This window comes from Sturnira hondurensis, unplaced genomic scaffold, assembly GCF_014824575.4.
Source record: "Sturnira hondurensis isolate 20B ecotype Veracruz unplaced genomic scaffold, ASM1482457v3 Scaffold0019216, whole genome shotgun sequence".
In the NCBI taxonomy this organism is placed as follows: Eukaryota; Metazoa; Chordata; class Mammalia; order Chiroptera; family Phyllostomidae; genus Sturnira; species Sturnira hondurensis.
Window position 1 is genome coordinate 5,911,077 of NW_028091847.1, and position 24,749 is coordinate 5,935,825.

The window sequence follows — 24,749 nt, forward strand, 5'->3', positions numbered from 1 at the left end:
GAGTACCAGTTAATGGCCAAAGTCTCAGATTGACGGTCTTGAAGGGGGCGCTAAGGAGACAGCTCTGCTACAGGCACATCCCAGAGACCCCAGTGGGACCGATCTGCGTTCAGGTGGTCACAAAATGTCCTGCCGAGATCTTGGCTTGGGGGAGGACATTTCAGAGCTGAAACTTAAACAGGGAGGGTGTTTGTGACACGAATGTGCTCACAACCCCACTGCCACTGTATATCGTGGGTTGGCAAGGGCTTGCACATGGGGCTTGTGCAGAGGCCTAGTGGATCGGACTCTGGGCGAAGAATGAACACCTTCAGCGCGACATGCAGATCACGTGCTCAGGTGATCCAGAACCCGTATTCATTAAGAGGTAGCTGTTATGGGCCTGCCTTGCTCTGCCACTCAGCTCCACGGCGGTCCTGAACGGTGGAGGGGATGCAGCCATTTTGCACAGGTGAACCCTGAGGCTCAGACCGTCTCAGCTGCAACTGGGACTTAAAAGTGCTCTGTTTACCACGATGGGGAACTCAGAAATCCATGATGTGGGCCTCAGAGTTTAACATTGACTGAGGAAGCCATCGTAGCTGTAAAGTGACTAATTCCAGACAGTAAATAACTGAAAGGAGACCGTGGGATAAGGGAGGGTTTGGCTTAGCGGACAGAGGAAGGCTGTGAGGAGCCTGGAAGGGTGAGTAACTTGGGGAGGAGGAAAGTGTCATGGGCGGGGAGTCAGAGACACAGTTGGAGGCACACCTCTGTGACGTGAGTGTGGGAGGGCGGCCATTGGATTGGGTGGGGGAAGTTTGGGTCACTGAGATGGGAAGAACCAAGAGGAGCTGCCCTCTCTCATGGAACGGGTGTAGGTTTGGAGAAATTTGTCTCAAGGCCAAGCCACTTACTGTGGGCCAGAATATTAAAGCTCTGTACTGAATATTTGTGCAGAGCTATTTTGAAAAACATCTTTTTCCTTCCAGAATCAATCACTTTATTGCAGCGAGGGCCTAGTATTTTTGGCCTCAAACTGAACTATGTACGTGAAAGAATGAGCGAGGCGTAGGTTATGACAGTTTTAGAACCCAGGTGGTTTTCTATCCCCGGGTGCCTGAGAATCAAAACTGATAAACTCGAGTTGGTTCTGTTTTACAGATAATCACAGCCAATCCTTGGAACACAATCGCTCTTCTCTGCGGGGCCTTCTTGGCGTTATTTAAAGCAGCAGAATTTGCCAAACTGAGTGTGAAATGGATGATCAAAATTAAGAAGAGATACCTTAAAAAAAGAGGCCAGGCAACGAACCATATAAGCTGAAGCCGCCTCGTTCTCGGAACTGCCCCACGTTAAGGGAGGTTGTCACTGCTTCCTTCCACTTGGACAGACGGAGCTCCCGGCACACGCCCTGTCTCTTGCAGACTGGGCCTGCTGGGGGGGCCAGCCTGATGAACAGACCCAACGGATGACCTAAAAGTTATTTAAGTACTTAAATTATTAATGACCATTTTTGACTCTGGCATATGAGTAGGGTTTGTGGAAGATGGAATTAGATACACATCTGGTCCTCTGAAGGTTTGTCAAAGCTGCCTTCTAGTTCGGTTTGGTGTACAGTTCACCTGTGACAGGATATCAAGGCTCTGCTGTTTACTTTTCCCCCCTGAGGTTTTGAAAGTGGATGGAGGCGGCCGTGGCTGTCCAGATGTGTAGGTCGGGCTTTGAAACCTGTGCACTTTCCACAAAGGCAAACACCTTTATGTCGCTTTCTCATCTGTTAGATGTTAAATGAGGCTTTTAAAGCTACTATGTACTAGTAATTAGATTTCCTGTGGACTGACTAGCTACCTACCGTAACAGTTTAGAGTGATTCACACACACAAGCACTAGTACAAATGTACAAAAGTAGGTGCCTCTTGGGTGTATTTTGATTTTTTTATTAACAGGTAAATAAAAGTTAGGTTAATACAAAAGGAATCAGTGTGCCAGGATGAATATCTGCCTCATCGGTAGGCACCCGTACACTTTCATTCTGTGACCTCCAGAGAAAGGGCGGCGTGAACCTGGACTCCCGCGAGGAACATCTGGACTCCCGAGGTTCGTCACCACTGCGTCGGGGGTGGGGGGGGAGGAGGAAGCGCGATGATGGATCAAGCCCAGTGAAGAAGCTGTGTTAACTCCACAAAAACCACTCGTCTCAAACGGCAGCCATAGGCTGCATTAAGGTCATGAAATGTTTCCAGTTGTTTCCAGGCCCTTTGCATCCAAAGAGGACTTAGTACCATTTCCTGAATTTCATCACCTGCCTTTAGGTTAATTCAATGAGGAAAACTCAAATGCGTGAGTGGGCATTTTTTAAAATCTCATGTCTAATTTAGCAGCAAGAAACGCTGCTTTTTACTTGTGTAAAGAAATAGTCCCTGCTACTTTTCTGTGTCATAAGAATAGGCATATTCAAACTTTAGCCTAGGTCTTGTGGCTGTAGAATCTTGCTGTAAGGCAAATACAAAGCCAGGCATAAAGACATAACATTAACAGTATTGAAAAACAGGTGTGTATTTTTAAAGTATCTCTAAAGATGATGACACACCACTTCAATATTACTTAACATTCATTAAATGTTTAATAAAATTTACCCCAATGAATAGCCTAAAGCTGCATTTTTCTATATTGTAGAGTTGAGACTTCTTAGTTGTGCTCTTTAATAAGTAGATAATTAGGAAGTGAGCCTTTTTAGCTCATCAAAAATGCTAACAACTATTAGCTGCAGCGTGGCCAAGTCCACTCTGGCTGCTCTTCAAAGACGTGTGAGCCTAAACGTCCGCAAAGTAGGTATCTGGCCCTAACTGTCACTTTCTGGAAAGGCAGGAGCTTTGACTCCTGCAGTGGGCTCCCCCTCTACCTGCGCGCCCCCAGCTGTCAGGACCAGCCGGCCTTGGTTAGCGTGGAGGGTCTGGCGAGAGCTCCTTGACCTGGCTGGCTGAGGCGAGGCGCCTGTGGAAGAACAATGTAAAATGTGAGCCATGCAGTGAAGAGGAAGAGGTGCCCCTGGAGCCGCAGGAGTGAAAGGAGGTGCTTTTACAATGACCTGGGAAGAGTGTGCGGAACCTGTGCTAGAGTTTTCCACGCATATAAACGGGTGGAATCAGACATCAGTCGTTAGAAACTGTATGTTAACGCCTGACTTCTGACTTGGCTCAATCACAAAAACGGCTGTTACTTATTGCAAGTTTTGAGACTTATCCTCCTGGGTCTATTTTAATTAAAACTAACATTTAAGGTAAGTTAACTCCATCCTCTGCACATAAAGGGATGTGAAGAATATCTTAGAACTTAGAATTTTATCCAAATATTCTGTAAAACAGATGTACTTTGGAAAATGGCCAGAATACTCAATTTGTCACAATCTTTTAGTTACAATAGGCCCACAACTTGCCTTCAAGTTTTCTATTTATACACATATGTATGTATGCATGTAAGTGTATGTATGCATGTAAGTGTATGTATAAAGGGGGGCAGCTTCTTCTGGATGCTAAACTGAAAGCTGAAAAAAACAGCGACAGTGTAAGGCAAAATACAAACATAGACTTTATTAAATGCTGCTCAATCCCCCAATGAAGATCTTTCATTACAAAACAGTTTCCACACGACTGCAAGAGATTGGAATGGTACTCTGATAACAAAATTTGTGAGAAATACTTGACCAAGTAAAAACATACAAGACTTCTCTACAGTCAACTTTCTCAGAACTCTACAGAGGAAGCCTACTGCGTTTCCTTTAAATAAAGCCAGGCAGTGGCCATGAGCGCTCTGGGTCACCACACTGTGGGACTCAAAGCCCCTGTCCTGGGTCAGGAGGGACTGGCGGAAAGGCAGGCTGTGAGGCTGAAGGGCCCTGCCTTCAGCCTTCGGGAGGAGGAGGAATGAACGGAGAGGCAGGCCGAGTGTTCGCCTGCACCGCCTCCACTAACCTGTGCGCATCACTGGGGACTTGCAGATGAAGGGGAGTATTCATGAGGAACCACCTGAAGAATTTGGTTTACTTTCCCAGCTTTTATTTATATTTTGTGCTTTAAAAAGCCTGGAGATTTAAGTTTTTGCTCAAACTCCAGAGTACAGCATTATCTCTAATGAAGGCAGGCTTAGGGCAGGTAATTCCCCCATCACATTCCTGAGAGGGATTAAGGGAAGGGTAAGGATTATACCTTAGTTTTATTTCAGGAAATACTCTCCTAGGATGTAACTAAGGTCTGCAGCAATGTGAAAAGCACATTATAAAAGGGAAAAATATACAGAGCAGACTACTTTATCTATGTGCAACACAATAAAAAAAGAATTCAAGTCATAATTCTTACCACTCCCATAATTATCTCACTCATTACAGATGATAAAGTTCATTCATTTCTGTGAAACTTCAGAAGTGACACGATGAATCAATGATTAGACAAATGTTACAATATACTGTGGCCTTGATAGCACAGGGCTATTAGTCCATATAGTTTTTTCATTTACAGTTGCCATAAAAAATTGGCCTTTTAATTATACTGATGAGGTTTGTTTCATAATTTTTACATATTTCAAAAAAGTTTACAAAACTGCCTGTCCAACAGAAGTAGCAGGCTTTTTTATTCATTACTTGTACTGCTGAGAACGCTGTGCATGTTGTAAGCACTGTTCTGCTTCTCCAGAGCTTTCTTTAGCTTTAGCTCCTCTAATTTTTTCCATAATTCTTCACGTTCCAATTCCTTCTTTTTCTCTCTGTAGATAAAGCAGAATTTTATTTCAGAACCCAAAGAACATGCTGTTTGGCAGTTTGCTAGAGAACGCATTTCACTTAAATCCCTCTACTAAGGTGTTTTGGGACAGTTACCCAGAGCACCCTCTCCTAATGATACTGACTATGTTTCTGTATGTTGTACTTTACATCCCAGTCACTGTTTTTTATTCATTGCAATCTGTACTTAATCCCTTTGCCTTTTCCACTCATCCTCCCAACCACCCTCCCATTTGGCAACTGTCAGTTTGTTCTCTGTATCTGTGTAACTGATTTTTCATTTGTTTTTTAGATGCCACGTGCAGGAAATCAGATGGGATTTGTTCTTCTCTCTGACACAATTCACTTATGATAATACCCTCTAATTCCATCCATGTTGTCACAAATGGTAAGATTTCATTATTTTTATGACTGAGTAATAAGTATTCCATTGTATATAACATGAACTTTTTCCATTTGCCTGTTGATGGACACTTAGGTTGCTTCCTTATCTTTGCTATTGTAAATAATGCTACAGTGAACATAGGGGTGCATATATCTTCTCAAATTTGCATTTTGGATTTCTCTGGATAAATACACAAAAGTGGATTATTGCGTCATAAGATAGTTCAGTTTTTACTTTTTTGAGGAATCACCGTAGTGTTTCTATTGTGGCTGCACCAATTTGCAATCCCACCAACAGAACGCCAGGGCTCCTCTTCTCCACATGACATCCTCTCTAACACTTGGTTGCTGATTTATTGGTAGAAAGTGATATATCACTGTGGTTTTAATTTGCATTTCCCTGATGTTGAGCATCTTTTTATTTGTCTATTACCCATCTGTATGTGTGTGCTCTTTGGAAATTTTCTTGTCAAGTCCTCTGCCCATTTTTTTAATCAGATTTTTAAAAATTGTATGATTTCCTTATATAGTTTAGACATTAACCCCTTATTATATGTACCATTGGCAAGAATCTTCTTCCATTCAGTAGGTGGTCTTTCTCTTGCCAGAGGCGACATATCCAAAATATATTACTCAGAACAGTGTCAAAGGGTTTACTTCCTGTTTTCTTTAGGAGTTCTATGGATTTGGGTCTTAGAATCTTTTATCTATTTGGTGTTAAATTACTATAGCTTTGCAGTATAGTTTGATGTCAGACAGTGTGAACCTTCAACTTTATTCTTCTCTCTAAAGACTGCTTTGGCTATTTGGGTTTTTGTATTGTACATAAATTTTAGTATTATTTGTTCTAGTTCTGTGAAAAATGCTATTGGTATTTTGATAGGGATTGTAATCAATCTGTAGATTGCTTTGGGTGGCATACCACCCACATTAATTCTTCCTATTTATGAACACAGTATACTTCCATTTATTTGAATCCTTTTCAGTTTCTTTTAATTGTCTGAGTACAGGTCTTTTACTTCCTTGGTGAAACTTATTCCTGTATATTTTACTTTTTGACGCTACTGTAAATGACATTTTTCTTAATTTCCCTTTCTCATAGTTTGTTGTTGATGTCTAAAAATGCAACTGCCTTCTATTAGTTCTGCATCCTGCTACTTTAGTTCTAATAGTTTTTTGTGTACTCTTTAGGGTTCTCTCTATATAGTATGTCATCTGCAACTAATGACTGTTTTCTTTGCTGTTTGGATGCTTTATTTTTTTCTTATCTGATTGCTATGGTGAGGACTTCCAATATTATGTTCAATAAAAGTGGACATCTTTGTCTTGTTCCTGATCTTAAAAAGCACTGAGTATGATGTTAGCTTTCTGTGTGTGATATATGGCCTTTTTATTATGTTGAGAGTTCTTATGTGAAATGGATGTTAGATTTTTCTCATGCTTTTTCTCTATTATCAGGATTTTTATCCTTCATTTTATTTATGGTAGTGTATCACTCTAACTTATTTATGGGTGTAGAGCCATCCTTGCATCCCTAGGATGGATCCCATTTTTCATATCTTTGTAATCTATCAGGAAATTCAGTTGACTAACACTTTGTTAAGGACTTTTTGCGTCTATTTTCATCAGGGATATTGGCCTATAATTTTTTTATTAGTAAGTATCTTTGTCTGGTTTTAGAATCAGGGTGATGCTGGCCTGATAAAATGAGCTTGTAAGCCTTCCCTCATCTTCAATTTTTTGGAATAGTTGGAGAAAAATAGGTGGTAATTCTTCTTTGAATGTTTGGTAAAATTCACCTGTGAAGCCATCTAGTCCAGGACTTGCTTGTTGGAAGTTGTTTTTTATTATTATTATTGCTTTGATTTTGTTGGTTGTAATCAGTCTGTTCAGATTTTCCATTTCTTTACGATTCAGTCTTAGAAGATTGTGTTTCTAGAAATTTACCCAATTTTTCCAGGTTGTCCAATTTGCTGGCATATAATTGTTCATAGTATTTTCTTGTAATACTTTGTATTTCTTTGATGTCAGGTATCACTTCTTGTTCATTTCTGACTTTGTTTATTTGGGTTCTTTTTTCCTTGATGAGTCCAGTGAAAGGTTTATCAATTTTGTTTACTGAACCAGCTCTTGGCTTCATTGATATGTTATTTTTGAAAACTATTTATTTCCACTCATATCTATTACTTCCTTCTTTCTACTCACTTTGGATTTTTCTTTTTTTCACTAATTCCTTTAGATATAAGGTTAGTCTCCTACTATGACTGTATTTCTCTCCCATCACCATCCTTCATGTCCATCAAGTCAGTATTTGCTTTAGATATTTAGGTGCTCCTGTATTGGGTGTGTAAATGTTTAGGAGGTTATATTCTTTTTGTGTTGGTCCCATTATGAAATGTCCTCCTTTGTCTTTTGTTATGGCCTTTGTTTTAAAGTCTACTTTGTCTAATAAGTGTTTCTACCCCTGCTTTTTTACATTACCATTTGCATGAAATCTTTGTCCATTCCTTTACTTTCAGTCTGTGCCAATCAGAAGTGGGTTTCTTATAGGCAACATATGTGTAGATCTTGTTTTCTCATCTTTTCAGCTACCCTATATCTTTTGATTGGAACATTTAATCTGTTTACATTTAAAGTAATGATTGATGGTATGTGGTTATTGCCATTTAGTATTCATATTTTTTATCTCCATCTTTACTCCTATTTTTTAAAGGAGTCCCTTCAACATTTCTTGCAATAATACTGGTTTGGTGGTGAAAAACTCAGCTTTTTCTTGTTTGGTCAGCTCCTTATCTTTCCTTTAATTTTAAATGACAGCTTTCCTAGGTAGGTCCTTGCTTTTCATCATTTTGAATATTTCATGCCAATATCTTCTGGACTGCAAAGTTTCTGTTGATATCAGCTGACAGTCCTATGAGAGCTCCCTGGTATGTAAACTCACTGTGTTTTTCTTGCTGCTTTTAAGGATTCTTTGTCTTTAACCTTTATTAGCATTTTTTAAAATATTTTATTTATTTTAGAGAGGAAGGGAATGAGAGAAGGAGAGAAATATCAATGTATGGTTCCCCCTCTGGGAACTGGCCTGCAACCCAGGCATGTGCCCTGACTGGGAATCGAACTGCGATCGTGTGGTTCACAGGCCCAAGCTCAATCCGCTGAGCTACACCAGCCAGGGCTATTAACATTTTAATTATTATGTGTTTTTATGTGGGCCTCTTTGGATTCATCTTGTTAGGCACTCCAGGACTTGTATGACTCTTCAGGTTAGGGGAGTTTTCAGTCATTATTTCTTCACATAGGTTTTTAATCCCTCTCTCTTTCTGGTACCCCTGTGATGCAAATGTTGCCTGACGTTGTCCCAGAGGTCATTTAAACTATTCTCATTTTTAAAATTTTGTGTTGGGTATTCTCTGCTACCTATCTTTCAGATCTCTGATTCATTCTTTTGCTTCATCTAATCTGTTGTTGATTCCCTCTAACTGGCCTTTTTTTGTGTGTTTTCCATCCCCATTTTTGTTTCCTATCTCTTTGCTGAACTTCTCAATGAATTCATCTGTTTTTCCCCAAATTCACTGGGCACCACTGTTAACAGTATTTTGAACTCTGCTTCAGGTAGACTGCACAACACCATCTCGTTTAATTCTTTACTGGAGTTTTGCCCTACTTTTTCATTTGGGACATGTTTCGTTGTTTGGCTCTGTTTCTTTTGATTAGGTCAACATACATTTCATAAGTCTTGGCAGAGTGGCCTTATGTAGTAGGTGTTGTATAGAGCCCTGTGGTGTAGTCTCCCCAGTCACTTGAGATAGATGCTGCAGAGTGACCCTTCTGTAGGTTATGTGCCCTCCTGTTTTAGTTGAGCCTTGATGGCTGCTAGCATGTCAGTAGGTGGGTTTTCTCTCAGGCTGGCTGCGACTACAGAAAACAAGCTGTTGGGTGAGGACTGACTCCCCTGAGCAGGGGTTCCTTTAACATGGCTCTGATGTGAGCTGAGTCTGCCCTTCAGGTGTGTATTTTGTAGAGCTGGTTGGTACTCTGGTTTGACTAAGACGCTGGTAAATAGGTCTAGTGTTGGTACAGGCCAACATTAGCTACCATCTGTGCCCAGCTTAGGGTGACCTGGTGGGAGCTACAAAGTGATCTGTGATTAGTTGCCTCGCATGCGGGGCTTGGAGGCACTTGGGAGAGGGTATGCTGTACATGCAGGCTAGCTGTTGGGTTTGAGACCCTTTGGTGAGCACCACAATGTGAAGTGAGGCTGGTCATCACTTGGGGCAGGTTTGTGGCTTGGAGCCACCTAATGCAAATTAAGAATAATCACCACTTGTTTTTGAGCTTGGGGCTGCTTAGAAAGAGGTACAGAACACTCCAAAGCTAGCCGCTGCTTTTTAGGGGTTTGCAGACCTTTAAGAGAGTTTACAAAAGTCCACAGTACAAACAAAGGTATACGGTGTTGGCTCAGATGTGACACCTGCCAGTGCTTCCTTTCGGGAGAGCTGCCGTGCACTTCCTTATCTAGCCTTGTGTGTCCCGTGCGGAAGCCCACAGCAAGTGAGTCTTGTGCAGGCCCCTCAAAAGGAGTATCTGGGACGCCAGAGGTTATGGGAACCCCCCACTCCTCAGTGTGGGGGTGAGGGCACCTCTACACCCAAGATATCCCTCCTACCAGTTTCCTCATTGTGGCTTCTTTCTATCCTTCGTTATGGGACTTCTCTTCAGGTGGTCCTCAGTGGTGGTGGTTTGATTTCTTAGTGTGACTGGGAGAAGGTGAGCACAGTGTGTACTTTGATGGGAAGCTTTGACCAAAGTAGTTCTACATTCAGATGAACTTCTTTGGTTGCTGTAGCAGTCACGGTCACTGTTTTACAGACAGAAAGACTGAAGGGCTGGCCTGGAGCCATTTTCAGCTGATCTGCATCCTTCGGTACCACATCTCTAGTCTCTTACATGTCAAATGAAAACTTTAAAAGTCTGGTTGTTTTTTAGAGATTATTCAAACTGTTCCCACTGCTCAATTTCAACTTGAAAAAGCTATGAGAACATGGGCTGATAGTTGTGAAGTCACATGTGATTTAAGGGGACAAAAGTGCTGATTTATGGTTTTTCTTAGTCATGTGAAATTACACTTTTGAAATACAAGTTTTACATGATCCTAGTTGTTTTTTCTTTCCATTTGTCACTGGGGTTCAAACTATATACCTAGTTTATATTCCTGCCTGAAAGGTGCTATTCAAAAGAATGCACTTACATAGTCTTTCAGGACCTTTTCTGCACTTGCCACAAGAAAACCATGACTAATTGAAACAGATCAGCTTTTCCAAACAGAATAGGCAATATGCTTATTAGAAGTAAATGGTAACTATTGGTAGGTGGGCTCAAGTACAGTAGTTACTGCCCACTTGACATTTGAAATAAATATGAGAAAGAAGTGATTTTTAGATGATTTTGTGTTAGTATATGAAATTCTCAAACTATAGGTAATCACTAAGACAAGTTCCTAAATGCTTGAATGCTATCATTTATTCTCTGAAGTATATATTATTGGAAGGAACAACATACTAACAGTATTAAGCCATGGGCATACCATTATGTTCTCTTTCCAAAAGAGAACTACACTGACTTTCAAATGCCACCTTGTTAAGATGGGCAGCTTAAAAAAAGCTCTTGTGCAAGCAGTAGATGAACAATAAAGCTCACTATGGAAGCCCGTGGGAACAAATTATCTTCATGTACTTAAAAAATCAAATTGCATAAATCGTATTTCACAATGCAGATGCTACCAGACAGATGAAGACTGAGGCTCAGAATGTGGCCAGCAGATTTATGACTCACCTTAAGATTATGAAACACTTTTTAACTGGTTAAATTATAAAGACTTAAAACTGTAATGTAATTGAAGATAGCTTATTTTACTGAATGACATTCAACTAACCTAAAATGTCATTAATATCATCAAATACCTTTGTCTTTCAGCTTTGTATGAGCCAGTAAGATCATCAAAAAGCTTGCCATTCATCTCCATCAGGGTTTTCAGCACGTTGTAGACCAGTGCTACAATGGTCCTAGAATGGAAATAGGCCAGTGCTTGGTTATTGATGCCAACAACAGGAAACATAATGATGCCATCTCTGAAATGGGTTAAATGTTGGGTGATTCACTTAATCCACTTTAGAGATGATAAACTAAAATGCAAGACATTTAGTAAGTTGCCCTAGGTCAGTCACACAGCCGGTAGAGATGGTCATCTGATTCCAAAACACAGGTCCTTCCCCATGTATCATGCTCAGATTAAACTCACTAAACTGTTAGGGTTTTCTACAGCCTCAAACCCTAAGGAACAGCTGCATTAAAAGAAAATGAAAAGGATCCAACTACCATAAACTGTAAGAAAAGGATAGATGTCACAGAAATTAAAATATACACCACGTAAACATCAGTGCCATCTAAACCTTCAGCTTCCCCCGACACCATTACTGGCAGCAGGTCAGCCCAACCTGACATTTACACAGTGACTGTTTGTGCGTCCTCTACAAATGTTAGTTTGGGCTCCCCTGTAAGGTCTGACCACGCACTGGTGCAGCATGCTGCACCAGACTGTCCTACCTCCAGGGAAATTTGAATTTTAAATAGAAATTAAGAACATACACATACTTACACCTTATAAAGCTCCAAGTATATAAAGTGTAGAACAGAATACAACTATGTGATGGTAACCTTGGGATAAGTTTCCAATCTGTATAGCTTTCATGTACGAGTTAGGAGAGCATATGACAAAAAGCTTAAAAAAAACACACAAGAATAACAATGAACATAAAGACACTTACTGATTCCAGTGTTCTTTGGAGATTTTGTACAAACTACCAAACATAATTGGCAGAATTTTATCAATGTTCTCCTCAATCAAACTAAGAATATATTCATTATTCCAGAAGTACAATGCCCTTTCTGCAACCTAAAAAATATTTATAGATGTCAAAACAAAAGAGACAAAGAAACAGTATGAAAGAAAAATGGCTTTACTGAAACATCATACCTGAAAATGAGAACTGGATACACACTTGGATATTTGCTTAAAAAGGGGCTCTTCAATTTTTTTGAACTGTGTTGGTTCAATGACATCTAAGATTTCTTCAATTTCTCCTAAAAACATCACCTGGGTTAAAAAAAATTCTTTTAAGAAACGTGACGAATTGTAAGATGTTGATATAGACAACAACAATGAGGAAGTTAACCTACAAATTACATAGTGAACAAAAAAGGACTAGACAGCTTATTCTACTGATTCCCTCTGGTCCCCACAGAACACCTCCTACTCTGAAGCAGAAACACGTGTGTGGCCCTGAGATACAGTACTGATGGAATGTACTACTGTTGCTGAACAGAACCCACCTCTTTCTGACTGCATGTTTTTGGCCAAAATTTCAGCAATCCTCTGATCACCTACAAAAAAAAAAAAAGTTTAGCATGAATTAAGCAATGAAGCTGGTTAATCCCAGGAAATTTTTAGTCACAATCTGAAGCATTCAGATCAGTGTTATTTAATATCTAAGGTATATCCCCACACTTTCTGCTCAGTTTTAGGCTTTTATCAATTTAATAAATATTTATTGTGTGGTTATACCACATACTGTTCTAGAGGTTGATGAACAAGATAGATAAGGTCCCTGACCATCATGAAGCGGGGAGACCAAAATAATTTCCACAGCAGTGAGTGCTAGTACTAAGAAAATAAAGTATAATAATTGCTGGGTTGAGTAGTAGTTATTTTAGGGAGAAACTAAAGGACAGATAATTCCTGTTATTTAAAACAATTATGAAGCACCAAAAAAGCCAGAACGCTTCCCAATTTGTTTCATAGTTAGCACCACCTTGATGACCAAAATGTAACAAAATGAGATTAAGGGAACGTAGTTGCAAAAATTTATATTAAAGTGAATAAAAGCAGTATGTTAAGAGAATACTATCTGACCAATTACAGTTTATTCTAGAAATTTCAGGGTGGTTCAACTCATAGTTGTACCCTAAAAGATTTTTAAGTTATTTAAATTTTTCATTGGTTATTCTGATAACAAGCTAGTAGCTCAGAACTAAGAATTTACCAGAAGCCAGCAGTAGTCACCTTATATCAAGTTTCTTAGGAAGAGGCTGTAAAACCACCTGGTTCTAGTGCTTTTGTGGAGCTAGAGCTCTGCCAGCCTGCAGGTTATTCTGTACTCATTGGTTTGGCCCAGTAATGAAGAACACCATTCAAATTAAAACTGGGGAGAACACTGATCTGGAGCCAATCAAGTAAGATGAAAGGATATGATGTATAACTTTGGAAAGAAATATCAGAATTGTACTTATTTGTCTTAAGTACATTTTTATAATTTTAAAATAACATTTACAAAATAATTAAAATAGTATTATTAAATGAGAAAAAATTACTAAAGTAGGAAAATTTAATATATGGTCAGATAAAAGATATAAAAATCAATACCTTATTATTGATACAAGTCAGGAGAAAATAAAAATATGCCTTTTATAATAACTAATGTACATAAACTATTAAGACTTATTGAATATATGAAGAAAACTAAAACTTTACCAAATACCATGAAAGGCTACAGATGAGATGATTCAGTATTGTACATGCTTCTATACTTAATTTATATATTTAATATAATTTAAATGCCAACTGAATTATTTTCTGAAACTAGAAACATTTATTCTAAAATCCACAAATATAAGCAAATAACCAAGAATGGGGAAGGGGGAAGAGGAGAGAGAATTAATGGAATGGAACCTGCTCTCCTGAGATCAGCAATTAAAAACAAGATGGTATTAGCATGGAAACTCACAGAAAAGACATGGAGTAACCAGTCTGACTCATGTTTATATGGGGTTTAACATATGATAAAGGGGGCATTTAAGTTCCGTGAGAAACAGATGACTTAGTTCAGTGGTGGCACTTGGACTGGTGGCTCACCATTTGGGGGGAGGGTAGCTCCTTTGGTAGCCAGACTCCTAAAATAACTTTCTACAATGTTTACTTCTTGAATACACATTCTCATGTAATCTTTACGTGTGAACTGGCCTACTGGCCTACCGACTTCCACCTCACTAGCAGATGCTAAAGACTTCTCATCTTGCAGCTTTGATAAAACAAGCCGCTAAGTTGGAGAGGCCCACGTGATAAGGAACTGAGGGGTGCCCTTGGCCAGCAGCCAGATAAGAACCGAGGCCCTAAGGCCACACAAACATGTGAACGTAGAAGTATATCTCCCTCATCTGAGCCTTTGTATGAGACCTCACCGTAGACAACACAGCAATTGCAGCACTGTGAGAAACCCTGCAGCAGAGAACCCAGCTAAGTCATGCCTGGATTCCTGTTTTACAGAAACTGAGAGATAATAAATGTTTGTTTTAAGCCACTAAATCTTATAATAATTTGTTATTCAGCATTAGAAAACTAATACAGTTCTTTACCCTTGTCACACTTTCCATTTCAAATAGTGTAGTGCACTGAATGGTGATCCTGAAAATGGTAATGTATATCCTAATCTCTAGAAGCTACGAATGTGACTTATTTGGAAAGTGGATCTTTTAGAGATAGAATTAAGTTAAAGATCTCAAGATGAACTCATCCTGGGTCATTTGGGGTGGGCCCTAAATCCAACAAGTGTCCTTTTAAGAGACAGAAGAGCAGCAAAGTGAGACTGGAGCGATGCAGGCACGAGCCAAGGAACACCTGGAGACACCAAGCAACGGAGTCTCCCCTAGAGCATCTGGAAGAAATGTGGCCCTGCCGACACCTTGATTTTGGACTTCTGGCCTTCAGAACTGTGAGAGAATAAATTTCTGTTATTTCAAACAACGAGGTTTGTGGTAATTTGTCATGGCAGCGCTAGGAAACAATTAATAGATGGAATAAAGTTTTTATAGATAAAAACTAAATCCATAAAATGACAGCCAGGCCAGAAGCCATAATGATGAATACATTCCACTACATAAAAATTTAATTCTTTAAGGCAAAGATTTAAAACTATATTCAAAGTTAAAGGAAAAACTCCAAATGGACAAAAATGATTTGCAAAATAAGGAAAAGATTAAAAGGCAAAGGATGCAGAACTATAAATGACCAATAACTATAAAAAAATGGCTCAATCCCTGTAATGGGAAAAACCAATAAAATATCTAATACCTATTAGACTAGCAAAATTTTAATACAAGCAAAAAACAATGTTTTGCTAGAGTAAGGGAAAACAGGTACCTTTACACTCTGGATTGGAATGTTAAATTGTTCCAACTTTATGGAAGGCAATTTGGAATGTGTGCAAATTTTCCTGTACTCTTTGGCCCAGCAACATGTTTTTATTAATAATTTGGTTTTAAAAGAAATGCAGTAAAATTTTTCTTATGCCCATAGATTATTTTTGGTAACACCACTGACAGGACACAGAACAAGTCCAACCCCCTAAAGCATATCCCTTGGCCTAGTAACATGTTTATAACAATGAAAATGCCAATAACTCAAGTGCCCATTAATGGAAGACTCCGATTAAACACGTTAGGGGAATTGTAATGGCATGCGATGCTACGGGGGGGGGGGGCACAAAGGCAGTCTGTATGGAGAGACATCCGCATTACACTGAGAGAGAAAACACCTGGTCAGCACTGCCCCACCATTTGATTAACCTACACGTAAATAGCAGGAAAGTTCTAGAAATATGTTCACTTGCATGGTTACCTCTAGGAACGTTTCAAAGAACATCCTCCGCATTGTGCTTTGTGATTTTGTATTATGTGAACCAAATTAACACACATTACTTTCATAAACAGAGATAATAAAGTCATTTCCATTGTAGAAAATTTCAACACAAAATTTAGGTACATATAGAATGTAATAACTTAGCCAAAGCTCTGACTTATCTATAATTTGTAGGAAGCTTTGCTATGAATGCCAGTTTTCTGGAAAATGAGTTATTAAGGCTCAGATCCAAGTAACATGGCCATAATTTTGGTGCTCGAATAGCCTATGGTAGGAACTGCAAGATGTATCAACAGATCTTTATGAATTGAAAAATATTTTCCTTTGTCAACTTACACATTTACCTTTCTATCTTCTCATCTGGCTTCTGTTTCCATTAAGCCAGGTGTCTGGCCATCATGCTCAGTCTTCTCTTTGGAAAGAAATCATCCATCTTCCCCGTCCCCCCCATGTTAATGTGACGTATTTAAATTGTATGTTTACTGTTCACAAGCACAAATCATGAGTTATGTTATGGCTTTTCTTTGTCTCAATTCGGAGAGTTACGGATTTGTACTGTTTTATTCCATTTTAGAGGTTTATGTGGTTTCCCATAAAGACTGAGCTTCCAAGTCTCCTGATTTGTCTTTCAAAATGATTTTTAGCTGTTTTCAGAAAGAACTGCAAAGTCTAAAAACTCAAAACATCATGAAGTGGGAAAAAGGTCTTTTGTTCCTTCACACAAAAGTCAAATCAAAGGAAAAATATACTAAGTTTTCCAAACACCCTTAAGTATAGCCTCAGAAAGTTTGTGACATTAAAAAACAGTTTAAATCCGTCAAACCCTTTGCAATGTTTCAAGAACTCTTTACATATTCCTAAGTTTAAACTTAGGATACCTAGAAAGCACTCTGAAATTTTCAGTTCACCAAGGTTAAAGTTTTGTTTACTATGCTTTTATACTTTTCTATTTCTCCCGACCTTATCTTTTGTTTTTCTTGAATCTTCAGTTACTTTTCATGATAACATACTTTCTCCTGAATCACCTTATAGTCGGGAAGTAAGCAGTAGAATTCAAATACGGAATTGCTCTGATGATTCATGAATAAACAACTTTTATTCCAAAATTATATCTTAAGCTCCAAAGGCAAGGGGATGTTTTTAATCCCTATCATGTGACTTATCATTAATAAGAGGGAAAATCCTATTTCTAAGGAAAAAAACAAAACTCAAGGGAATAATTGTGAGACTTCCACAGTATGTTTAATTTTAAAAGGGGAATGGAGATTGAAAAGATTATCAGTGAAGATATGTCTACATAAAATTTCACTGTAGTCATTCATTCGATCCTGTCATCTCACATTTCAACTACAATGTTAATACTAGGTAATCTACATTTAAATTATTCAAGACATATAACTCATGAGAACTCCCCTTCCCAATGCTGTTCTGGGTGTAGATTAACCTCACATTCCTGGTAAATGGTTTCAGTTTAAAACACATTACTACTACTGTTTGACAGCTCTGTAATGGTATACATAACAGTATAAAGAAAGGCATAATGAAATATTACAATGTACATCAAGAACATAAAAGTAAATAGACCACTTACTGGTTCTGTTAGTGTTGTATCTTTCTCCAGGAACTGTACAACACAGTAGGCTAGCTAAAATGTAAGGAACATTTTATAAATATTAGTGAAGTAACATTCAGGGATGCAGGATTTTTATATTTAGCTAACAGAAACAACTGCCTTATTTTGATAAATTTTACTCGTTTAATCTCAATATGTAAAAGTTAATATACTAACAATTGTGTAACTTTTTAATCATGAAAGTGTTCAAAAAAGATGTTCTTTTTTTCAGTAGTAACTTCTGATTATAGAGTTAATTGAAATAAGACTAGAGCTAACATCTTACTTTTTCAGCATCTTTCTATGTGTATAATAGGGGAGACTAGCTGGGTTATCACAACTAGACAGAACATTCTGTAGTTATGTGGGATTTATTCAATGTCAATTAATTAGGTCAGGGCCTAGACTAGAAAATAACTTGATATTTTCTTTCTTATATCTTTACTTAATGTGCATTGGGCTGATTTCATAACACTAAATATAATACCTTTAAATAATAAAAATTTGCTTTGGGCAACTTACAAAGCAAATTGCTTGATTATACTTAAAATTGCCACTTCATTATTTCTCAATTTCTGACTTTATATCAGTCTTTGACACAATACTCATTTCATTTGAAATTTTCCTGAAACTTACCTGAGCATGAAACAAAGCTAATCCTTTTGCAGTATGCATAGGAATAAGAACCTTCATTAGAAATTGTTTATGTTCTGCTTTCAGTGGCAATGCAAAGCCATTGATAATACTGGAGGGAAAAAAAGGCAGGGGGAAGGGTTAAGTAGTTACTACTTTATTTCTAAAAGTTATTATATCCATGAGCACAAAAGGAACAGCTCTCTGCCTCAATCCTGGTGTTGAATCACTGACTCATCTTCAAACTACTTTAGACAGACTATTTCTACCAAGTCTTCCCTCTAAATCATTCAATGATCCCAAAAGAAAACTAAGACTGCCAATTAATGTCCTAGTAGTAATTTCTATCTTCATTTCCTCTAAAAGCATTATCACTTTCTTTATGCATTATTGCCTTTACTTTTCTTCCCTAAAGCCACAGGAGAGTCAATATCACAATATTAAAATTTTTCAATATTTTCTCAAGCAAATATTTAAGAAACATTTTAATATTGTGATCCTTCAGTTCCTCTTTACTGAAGGATCTTAAACTAAGAAGTGGTTCCCTCCATATTCATTCTCTAACTATTACTAGAGAGGGCTAAAATCAATCTTATACAAGGAAAAGGAAGTGTCTAAATGTCTCTCAAGTTAATAATGCTATGTGGTGAATAAGGAAGGCAAAATTGTTCATGTAAGCTGAAATCAAAGGCTGCAGATTCTTCTAAAAAGAACAGATGGATTAGGAATGGTCTGTCAACATCTGAACAAGAATTCTTCTAATTTCATAAAAGATTCACTATAGCTTATTTCATCCCTTCCCAATCAGACCCTGCAAATTTCTGAGGCAGTCTGGCAGGAGCCGGCGTAAAACACGCCACAACGTCAAAAGCAGGAAGCTTCTGCAGAAACAGATGTCTTGCACGGCAGTACTTTAATGTGCTGACCCTCTAAAAAACTGTAATAAGAATTCAGTTGAGAAATGGTGTCTTGCACTCTATATTTAAATTCTAAAATAGGAAATAATTTTTCCAATCCCAGCTAAGCTTTTAATACATAAAACATTCAGAGTTACTTAATTCTTAAAAAGAATAACAACAAAAAACCGGCCTACCTTCCTAATATTTCCAGGAGTTCAGCAACACCATTGAAATGTTCTGTTTCATATATAAACCTGAATTTAAAATAAAGATGGATGTAATGAAAAATCAAATATCAGAAAACTAAGAGTCAGGAAGATTAAGAAATCAACCCAAAGGTCAATTATTGAGAAGTGTACAAACATGCTGTAAGAATTCTTTGTAAACTATTTTGCCCCAAATCAGTTACTTCTTAGTAATCTCATAAAGAAGATGTATTTCCTACTAAACCAGATGCTTTTAAATATGTCCTATTTATGCATATACTTTTGCTAACACTTGCTATATATTAAGGTAACAATATAATTTCACCTGCAATATTTTTTTTACTTAAAATTTTGTAAGATGAGTTTTCTCAAGGAAATACTTCCTAAACTAGGAAACCTCTACTCAAAAAGTCAAAAGGACACATATCTAATAAAGCCACCTTTATTCAGAATTTCATTAAACCTAAACTACACAGGCTGCTTAGCTTTCCAAGATTACCATCACCTTAAAAGCATACAGTCAAACTCAAATGAACACAGGATAGGGAGAGGAAGACAAACAGCATTTCTAACTGTTACAATGGGGAAATGCTACCCTAATTTTGCCTGATCTTCATCAATTAAAACACACCAAACCTCCTCAAGTGTGGGTATCAAAGTGACATCTACTTTGAAGCAACATTAAATAAACTATCACTTAGCCAGAAGATAGGTCACCAATACGATAAAGTAGCCAGAAGATAGGTTCCATATAAATTTAATTAATTTTGTCAGAAAATCAAATGAAAGGATTTCCAAGAGCTACTGATTTAAATAGCACACAAAATTTTTAAACAAAAAGCTCAGAGAAACGATTAGAGAAATTCTCACAATAAATCTTAAACATGAATAACATTGGTATTACCTATTAAAAACTTCATTACGATCATTTAAATGAAAAACAGGATGTACATTTCTAATGTTATATGCAAATGTGTCTATAAAACAGGCTAAAAATGACTCAGATACTAGCAGTTAAATTTCCAGATTTCACATATTAAAAGTTAACCTAAAGGAACTGGCATAAAAAGAAAATATGAAGAAGGGGAAGAGCACTATATATATGAATAGATGACCAATTTACCTGAGAAAAATGTTGTTAATTTGTTTTCTGATGAATGCTCTTAATCCAAGAAATTTCCCATAAATTCGATGCAGAACAGTCTTCAGGAAATCACGTTCTCTGGGATCTTCACTATCAAAAAGCTCCAGGAGCTTTAAAAAAAAACTGAGAAATTACTTTTTAAAAATAATCGAGTAAAACTTTACTTTATTCTAATACTTATTTTAAGATAACCCATGAAATCATTTTTTTTTAATTTAAAGATTCTGCTTTAACAGATAAATTCTATTCTTGCTAACTAGAGAAGCTAAAGCAAAGCTTATGGAGTATTCTTCACTAATTTTTTAAAAATGACAAAATCAATCATAGAAATGCTTCAAAATGTGGGTTTTTCTTTGCCTTGTCACTCATTTTAAAATTCTGTCCCATTCTTGACTACTAAACATGGCACATAACTTCGGAGTGTTGAAATTTAAGAGATTTTTTAATGGTTTTTATAAGTCAAAATTGCATATGAAATCAGTTTGTAGATTGTAAGTCATTAAATAAATGAAGTTAAAATACAAACGCACATGCACATTTCCAATTTACTAGAAAGACTTACACAAACCAAGGCTGCTTTTTTTGTGATTTTTCACTGAAAAATTAACGAATCACCATGCCAACAGCTCAAAAATTAGTATTTAGTTAACTGGGTAAACTTCTAGCAAATACAGCTAACAGAGTGGAGGTTATTCATAAAATAACACTGAAGAAATGAGATCACAGATTTTTATTGAAAGTCAGCTTAACAAGTAGCTGGAAATTTTTAAACCAGTTCAACTTGGCCAAACTGTCATTTTCTTATACCTTTATACAACTATTCAGCAAAGGCAAGGATACAGACGTTTGAAAAATTTAAAGTCAAAAGCTCAAATTTATATTTTAAAATGGTAAAGAAACAATTTGTTTTGTCATAAAAAGTATCACCATTTTAAATGAAACACTGAAGTTTCTTAGGAAAAAGTATAAAATAGTCTCTTGAAGAAAGAAGTCATCAAGGAATTACATGTTCTGTACTTTGGTATTGATAATTACAGTTTAGACAGCAAGCTCTGAACCTCATTGGGAATTTTCTCCATTCTGTCTTGAATTATATATAATTGTTTGCATGTGTATCTCTGCTAGAGTGAGTATTTTTGAGGATAGTGATGATTTTTGTCATATTTATACCCCCTAAATAAGTGTCTTGCTGAGTTTTGAGTTCTTTGTCCATGAGGTTATGAAAGTACTGTATGGGGCTCCCCAAAACCATCCATGGAACATGATAATCTGTGTTAATATACCTAGTAAATTCAGTTCAAATCATTCTAATTAAAAATGACTAATCTCACTTAAGACCCTCACATCTGAGTTTCTGATGTTGGATTGCTTGGAAGATATACTTTCAAATCAATAAAAGGGGCTCTTAATTAATGTGGTGATATCGAATCCAAGAACAAATATAATTTGGGGCATAGAGGGATCAAGTGAAAAAGAAACAACTCATGGACACATAAACAGTGTGGAGATTGGGGGCAGAGGTGGAAGAGGCTGTGGGGGATGAATGGTGATGGAATAAAATAAAATTAAAAAAATATCATTTAATGCAAGTTGCTCGTCAGGGATAAAAAATTTTAACTAGAGAACATTTATTAGCTATGTATCAAATCTACTTGAAACCTATTTTGAAATATTATATATCTAAATAGTCTAGATATATAATACTAACACAATGAAACAAATACAAAACTAGTACTTACGAAACTTTCTTATTCTGGCCCTGATATTTATATCTAACTGTGCTTTTAAGGGTAATTTATAACCCCTGAGCCTGTTTCTTCATTGATAAAGTGAGAAAAGCTAAAACCAATTCTTTTTCTTTTTTAAGAGGTCAGAGAGTCTAATTTAAATTCTGATTGTGCCATCGACTGGCTGTGTAAAATTGGATCTAGTCAAGCTCTTTCCATAAGGACAGTGCCTGGCATGTAAAAAGTACTCAATAATTCTTAGCTTCCTCCTTTCTTCTGAAACCCTATGATTTGAACACAACCTGAAATTATGCAATTAATTTCTTCTCTTAAAAAAATGGATTGTCCAAATTTATACCAAAGATTTTTCTTTGGTACTTTTAAGTATTAAAACTTACCACCTAGTTAAATAATTTCAACATACAAAAACTGAGAATTCCATACATATATTTATTAAAACAACATACTAAGATTACCTCAGAGAAGTGAGCTGTGAAAGAACAGTCATACAAACTGCTAAAAACAAATTATTGAGCCTTGGCTTCTCAGCTAATTCAGGCATTTCAAGTAGAGGTAGAAAATGGTTTCCACTATACCAGTTTTTTTTTTTTCTTGTCCCCCTTAGCCCCATGAATAACCTAGCAGCTGAAATACCTCAAGCTTCAGACTGAGGAGAAACACTAAGGCAATTGTTCCTCTCAACCTGCTATTATCTTAAATACAATTTAGTATGGCATTACTAGAGTTCCTTAATATACTATATTCCTTCTGTAGCACACAAGAACTACATAAGGAAATAGGTATGCATTCAATTTCAATCACCAAAATAACAGTTTCATGTAATCTTATTTTTGTTTGTGATTGAAACACACTTTTTTGGTTAACACACCTAATATTCTTCATTGTTTAAAGAAGAGCTATTTGAATGGCTGGAGGACATACTGACAAAGTTCTTTGTTTATCAATACATTCTCAGCAACTAGAATACTTTACACGAGGTTAGGGATAGTTAGAAACACCAAAAATGAACTCCAGATATGTGCAACTCCTGTATGTAGAAGCTCTGTCATAGGAAATACACAATGGTGGGCAAGGGTGGGAAGGGTCTTAGTAGTATTTTAATCTCCTGGCCTTGGCACTGGGTTCACCTGTTTCTTACACTCACCTTCTACCTTCTTTAAAATGCAAGTAACTCTAGAAGAGGAGAGCATCACATTCCTAATAAAACCTTACTGACAAGTATTTCAAAAGAGAAAAATTTGGTGTACTTCACCATTTTGTCTTGGGCCAGCCAATTCTACATAGTTAAAAAGAGGCCTTCATTTTGTTAAAAAGATTTTGAAAATAAACTCAAAATGAGAAATTCATTTTGAGTATGTAGGTTCCAAAAATAACAGCTAATAACCAATTTATAAAAAGAAAGAAGGTATCATATATGTTTAACTCTATCTCCTCTTAGTTCTTAAAGATACCATTTTATCTGTGATTTAGGAATTGGGTGGCTAGAATGCCTAAGGTGGGGAGGGGAAAGGTAATTGATGCTTTATGACAGGAAAGGGCCTAATGCCCAAACTCCTAACAAAAATCCCATTTCCATGCTTGTCCTTCTGTCGTCTCAAAGTCACAATGCTTAAAACAATGGCAAGTTTGAGTTTTCAGAGGCTTACAATTTAAAAATAAGGTTTACTCTTAGATTGAATGGTCAGATTTTCTCAGTTAAATATTCCAGAAAGGCTTGCTTTTCTGGTCTTTATGAACTAATTCAGAATCTAGGTTTGAATAGGATAATTTAACTGCATTAGAAGCTTGTCCTTTCTTTAAAATACTCTTGTACTCTCAAAGGTACTTTATTTTTATCCTAATTGGCAAGAATATTAAGTGCTGTTAAAATGAAATAAACCATTCAAGTTTTGAAAGACTATTTTAATTACAAGTTAATAAATCATTGCTAAGATGAATATTTTAAGACATAAGAATTCCTTACCTGTTGTACAAATTTCTGATCAATGTATCGCTTTGCAATGCTAGGCTGGAAATCAGGGCTCTCCAAAAATCTTAAGAAGAATTCATACACCAACTATGAGAGAAAGTCAACTGAAAGTTAAGATGATGCCTGTGAAATATTACCCTAAGTTATATCATACCAAAAATACATTTCCCTTACTGACTACTAGGGAGATTTTAAATCTCATTAGAAAATATAACAAGTTGTAATAGTTTTTTTAAAAAAGTGAGTAAATGTTCACAATTGGATCTCCTAAGCTGGTCAATCTGGAGAATTGTTTATTGCTTTGTATCATTCATTAAAATGTTAAATTACAGGAGCTAGAAAATAAAGATGGTATTATTAAATATTTATTAAATATTTAAATATAATATTAAATAATTAAGACTGTTTTGCAGTCCATATTTATTGGCAACATATTCTTTCTCCAGTGGACTACTAAGCTACCTCACTCTAATCTCCAGAGTTTGTTAAATACAGGACCAGAAACCTCCAGATAAGAGTAAACTAGATCGTAAGGGACAGTGTATCAATAACAATAAAAGAAAAACTTCAAGTCTTAACATAAAACTACAGGGGGAAAAAATGAAATCGAACAGCATACCTTATCCACACTTGGAAAATAATTAACCA

The 24,749-nt window shown here is 36.8% G+C and overlaps 2 protein-coding genes and 1 long non-coding RNA gene across 3 annotated transcripts in view; 2 read left to right on the forward strand and 1 right to left on the reverse strand.

The window, feature by feature from the left end:
• Positions 1-4,325, forward strand: part of PACC1 (proton activated chloride channel 1) — a 46,278-nt gene extending 41,953 nt beyond the window's left edge. Inside the window, 1 exon segment of the mRNA XM_037027536.1 lies at positions 1,144-4,325. Coding sequence (XP_036883431.1) covers positions 1,144-1,305 — 162 coding nt within the window. The 3' untranslated portion in view covers positions 1,306-4,325.
• PPP2R5A (protein phosphatase 2 regulatory subunit B'alpha) overlaps positions 3,553-24,749 on the reverse strand; it is a 71,876-nt gene continuing 50,679 nt past the window's right edge. Inside the window, exons 4-13 of the mRNA XM_037027535.1 lie at positions 24,096-24,188; positions 20,364-20,494; positions 19,229-19,288; positions 18,139-18,247; positions 17,482-17,535; positions 12,530-12,580; positions 12,174-12,293; positions 11,965-12,092; positions 11,101-11,202; positions 3,553-4,740 (exon numbers count right to left, since the gene is read on the reverse strand). Coding sequence (XP_036883430.1) covers positions 4,608-4,740; positions 11,101-11,202; positions 11,965-12,092; positions 12,174-12,293; positions 12,530-12,580; positions 17,482-17,535; positions 18,139-18,247; positions 19,229-19,288; positions 20,364-20,494; positions 24,096-24,188 — 981 coding nt within the window. The 3' untranslated portion in view covers positions 3,553-4,607. The remainder of the gene's footprint in view (positions 4,741-11,100; positions 11,203-11,964; positions 12,093-12,173; positions 12,294-12,529; positions 12,581-17,481; positions 17,536-18,138; positions 18,248-19,228; positions 19,289-20,363; positions 20,495-24,095; positions 24,189-24,749) is intronic.
• On the forward strand, positions 4,740-12,271 carry LOC118974184 (uncharacterized). Its single transcript, XR_005063797.1, has 2 exons — positions 4,740-5,144; positions 11,462-12,271. It is a non-coding gene; the product is annotated as an uncharacterized LOC118974184 (long non-coding RNA).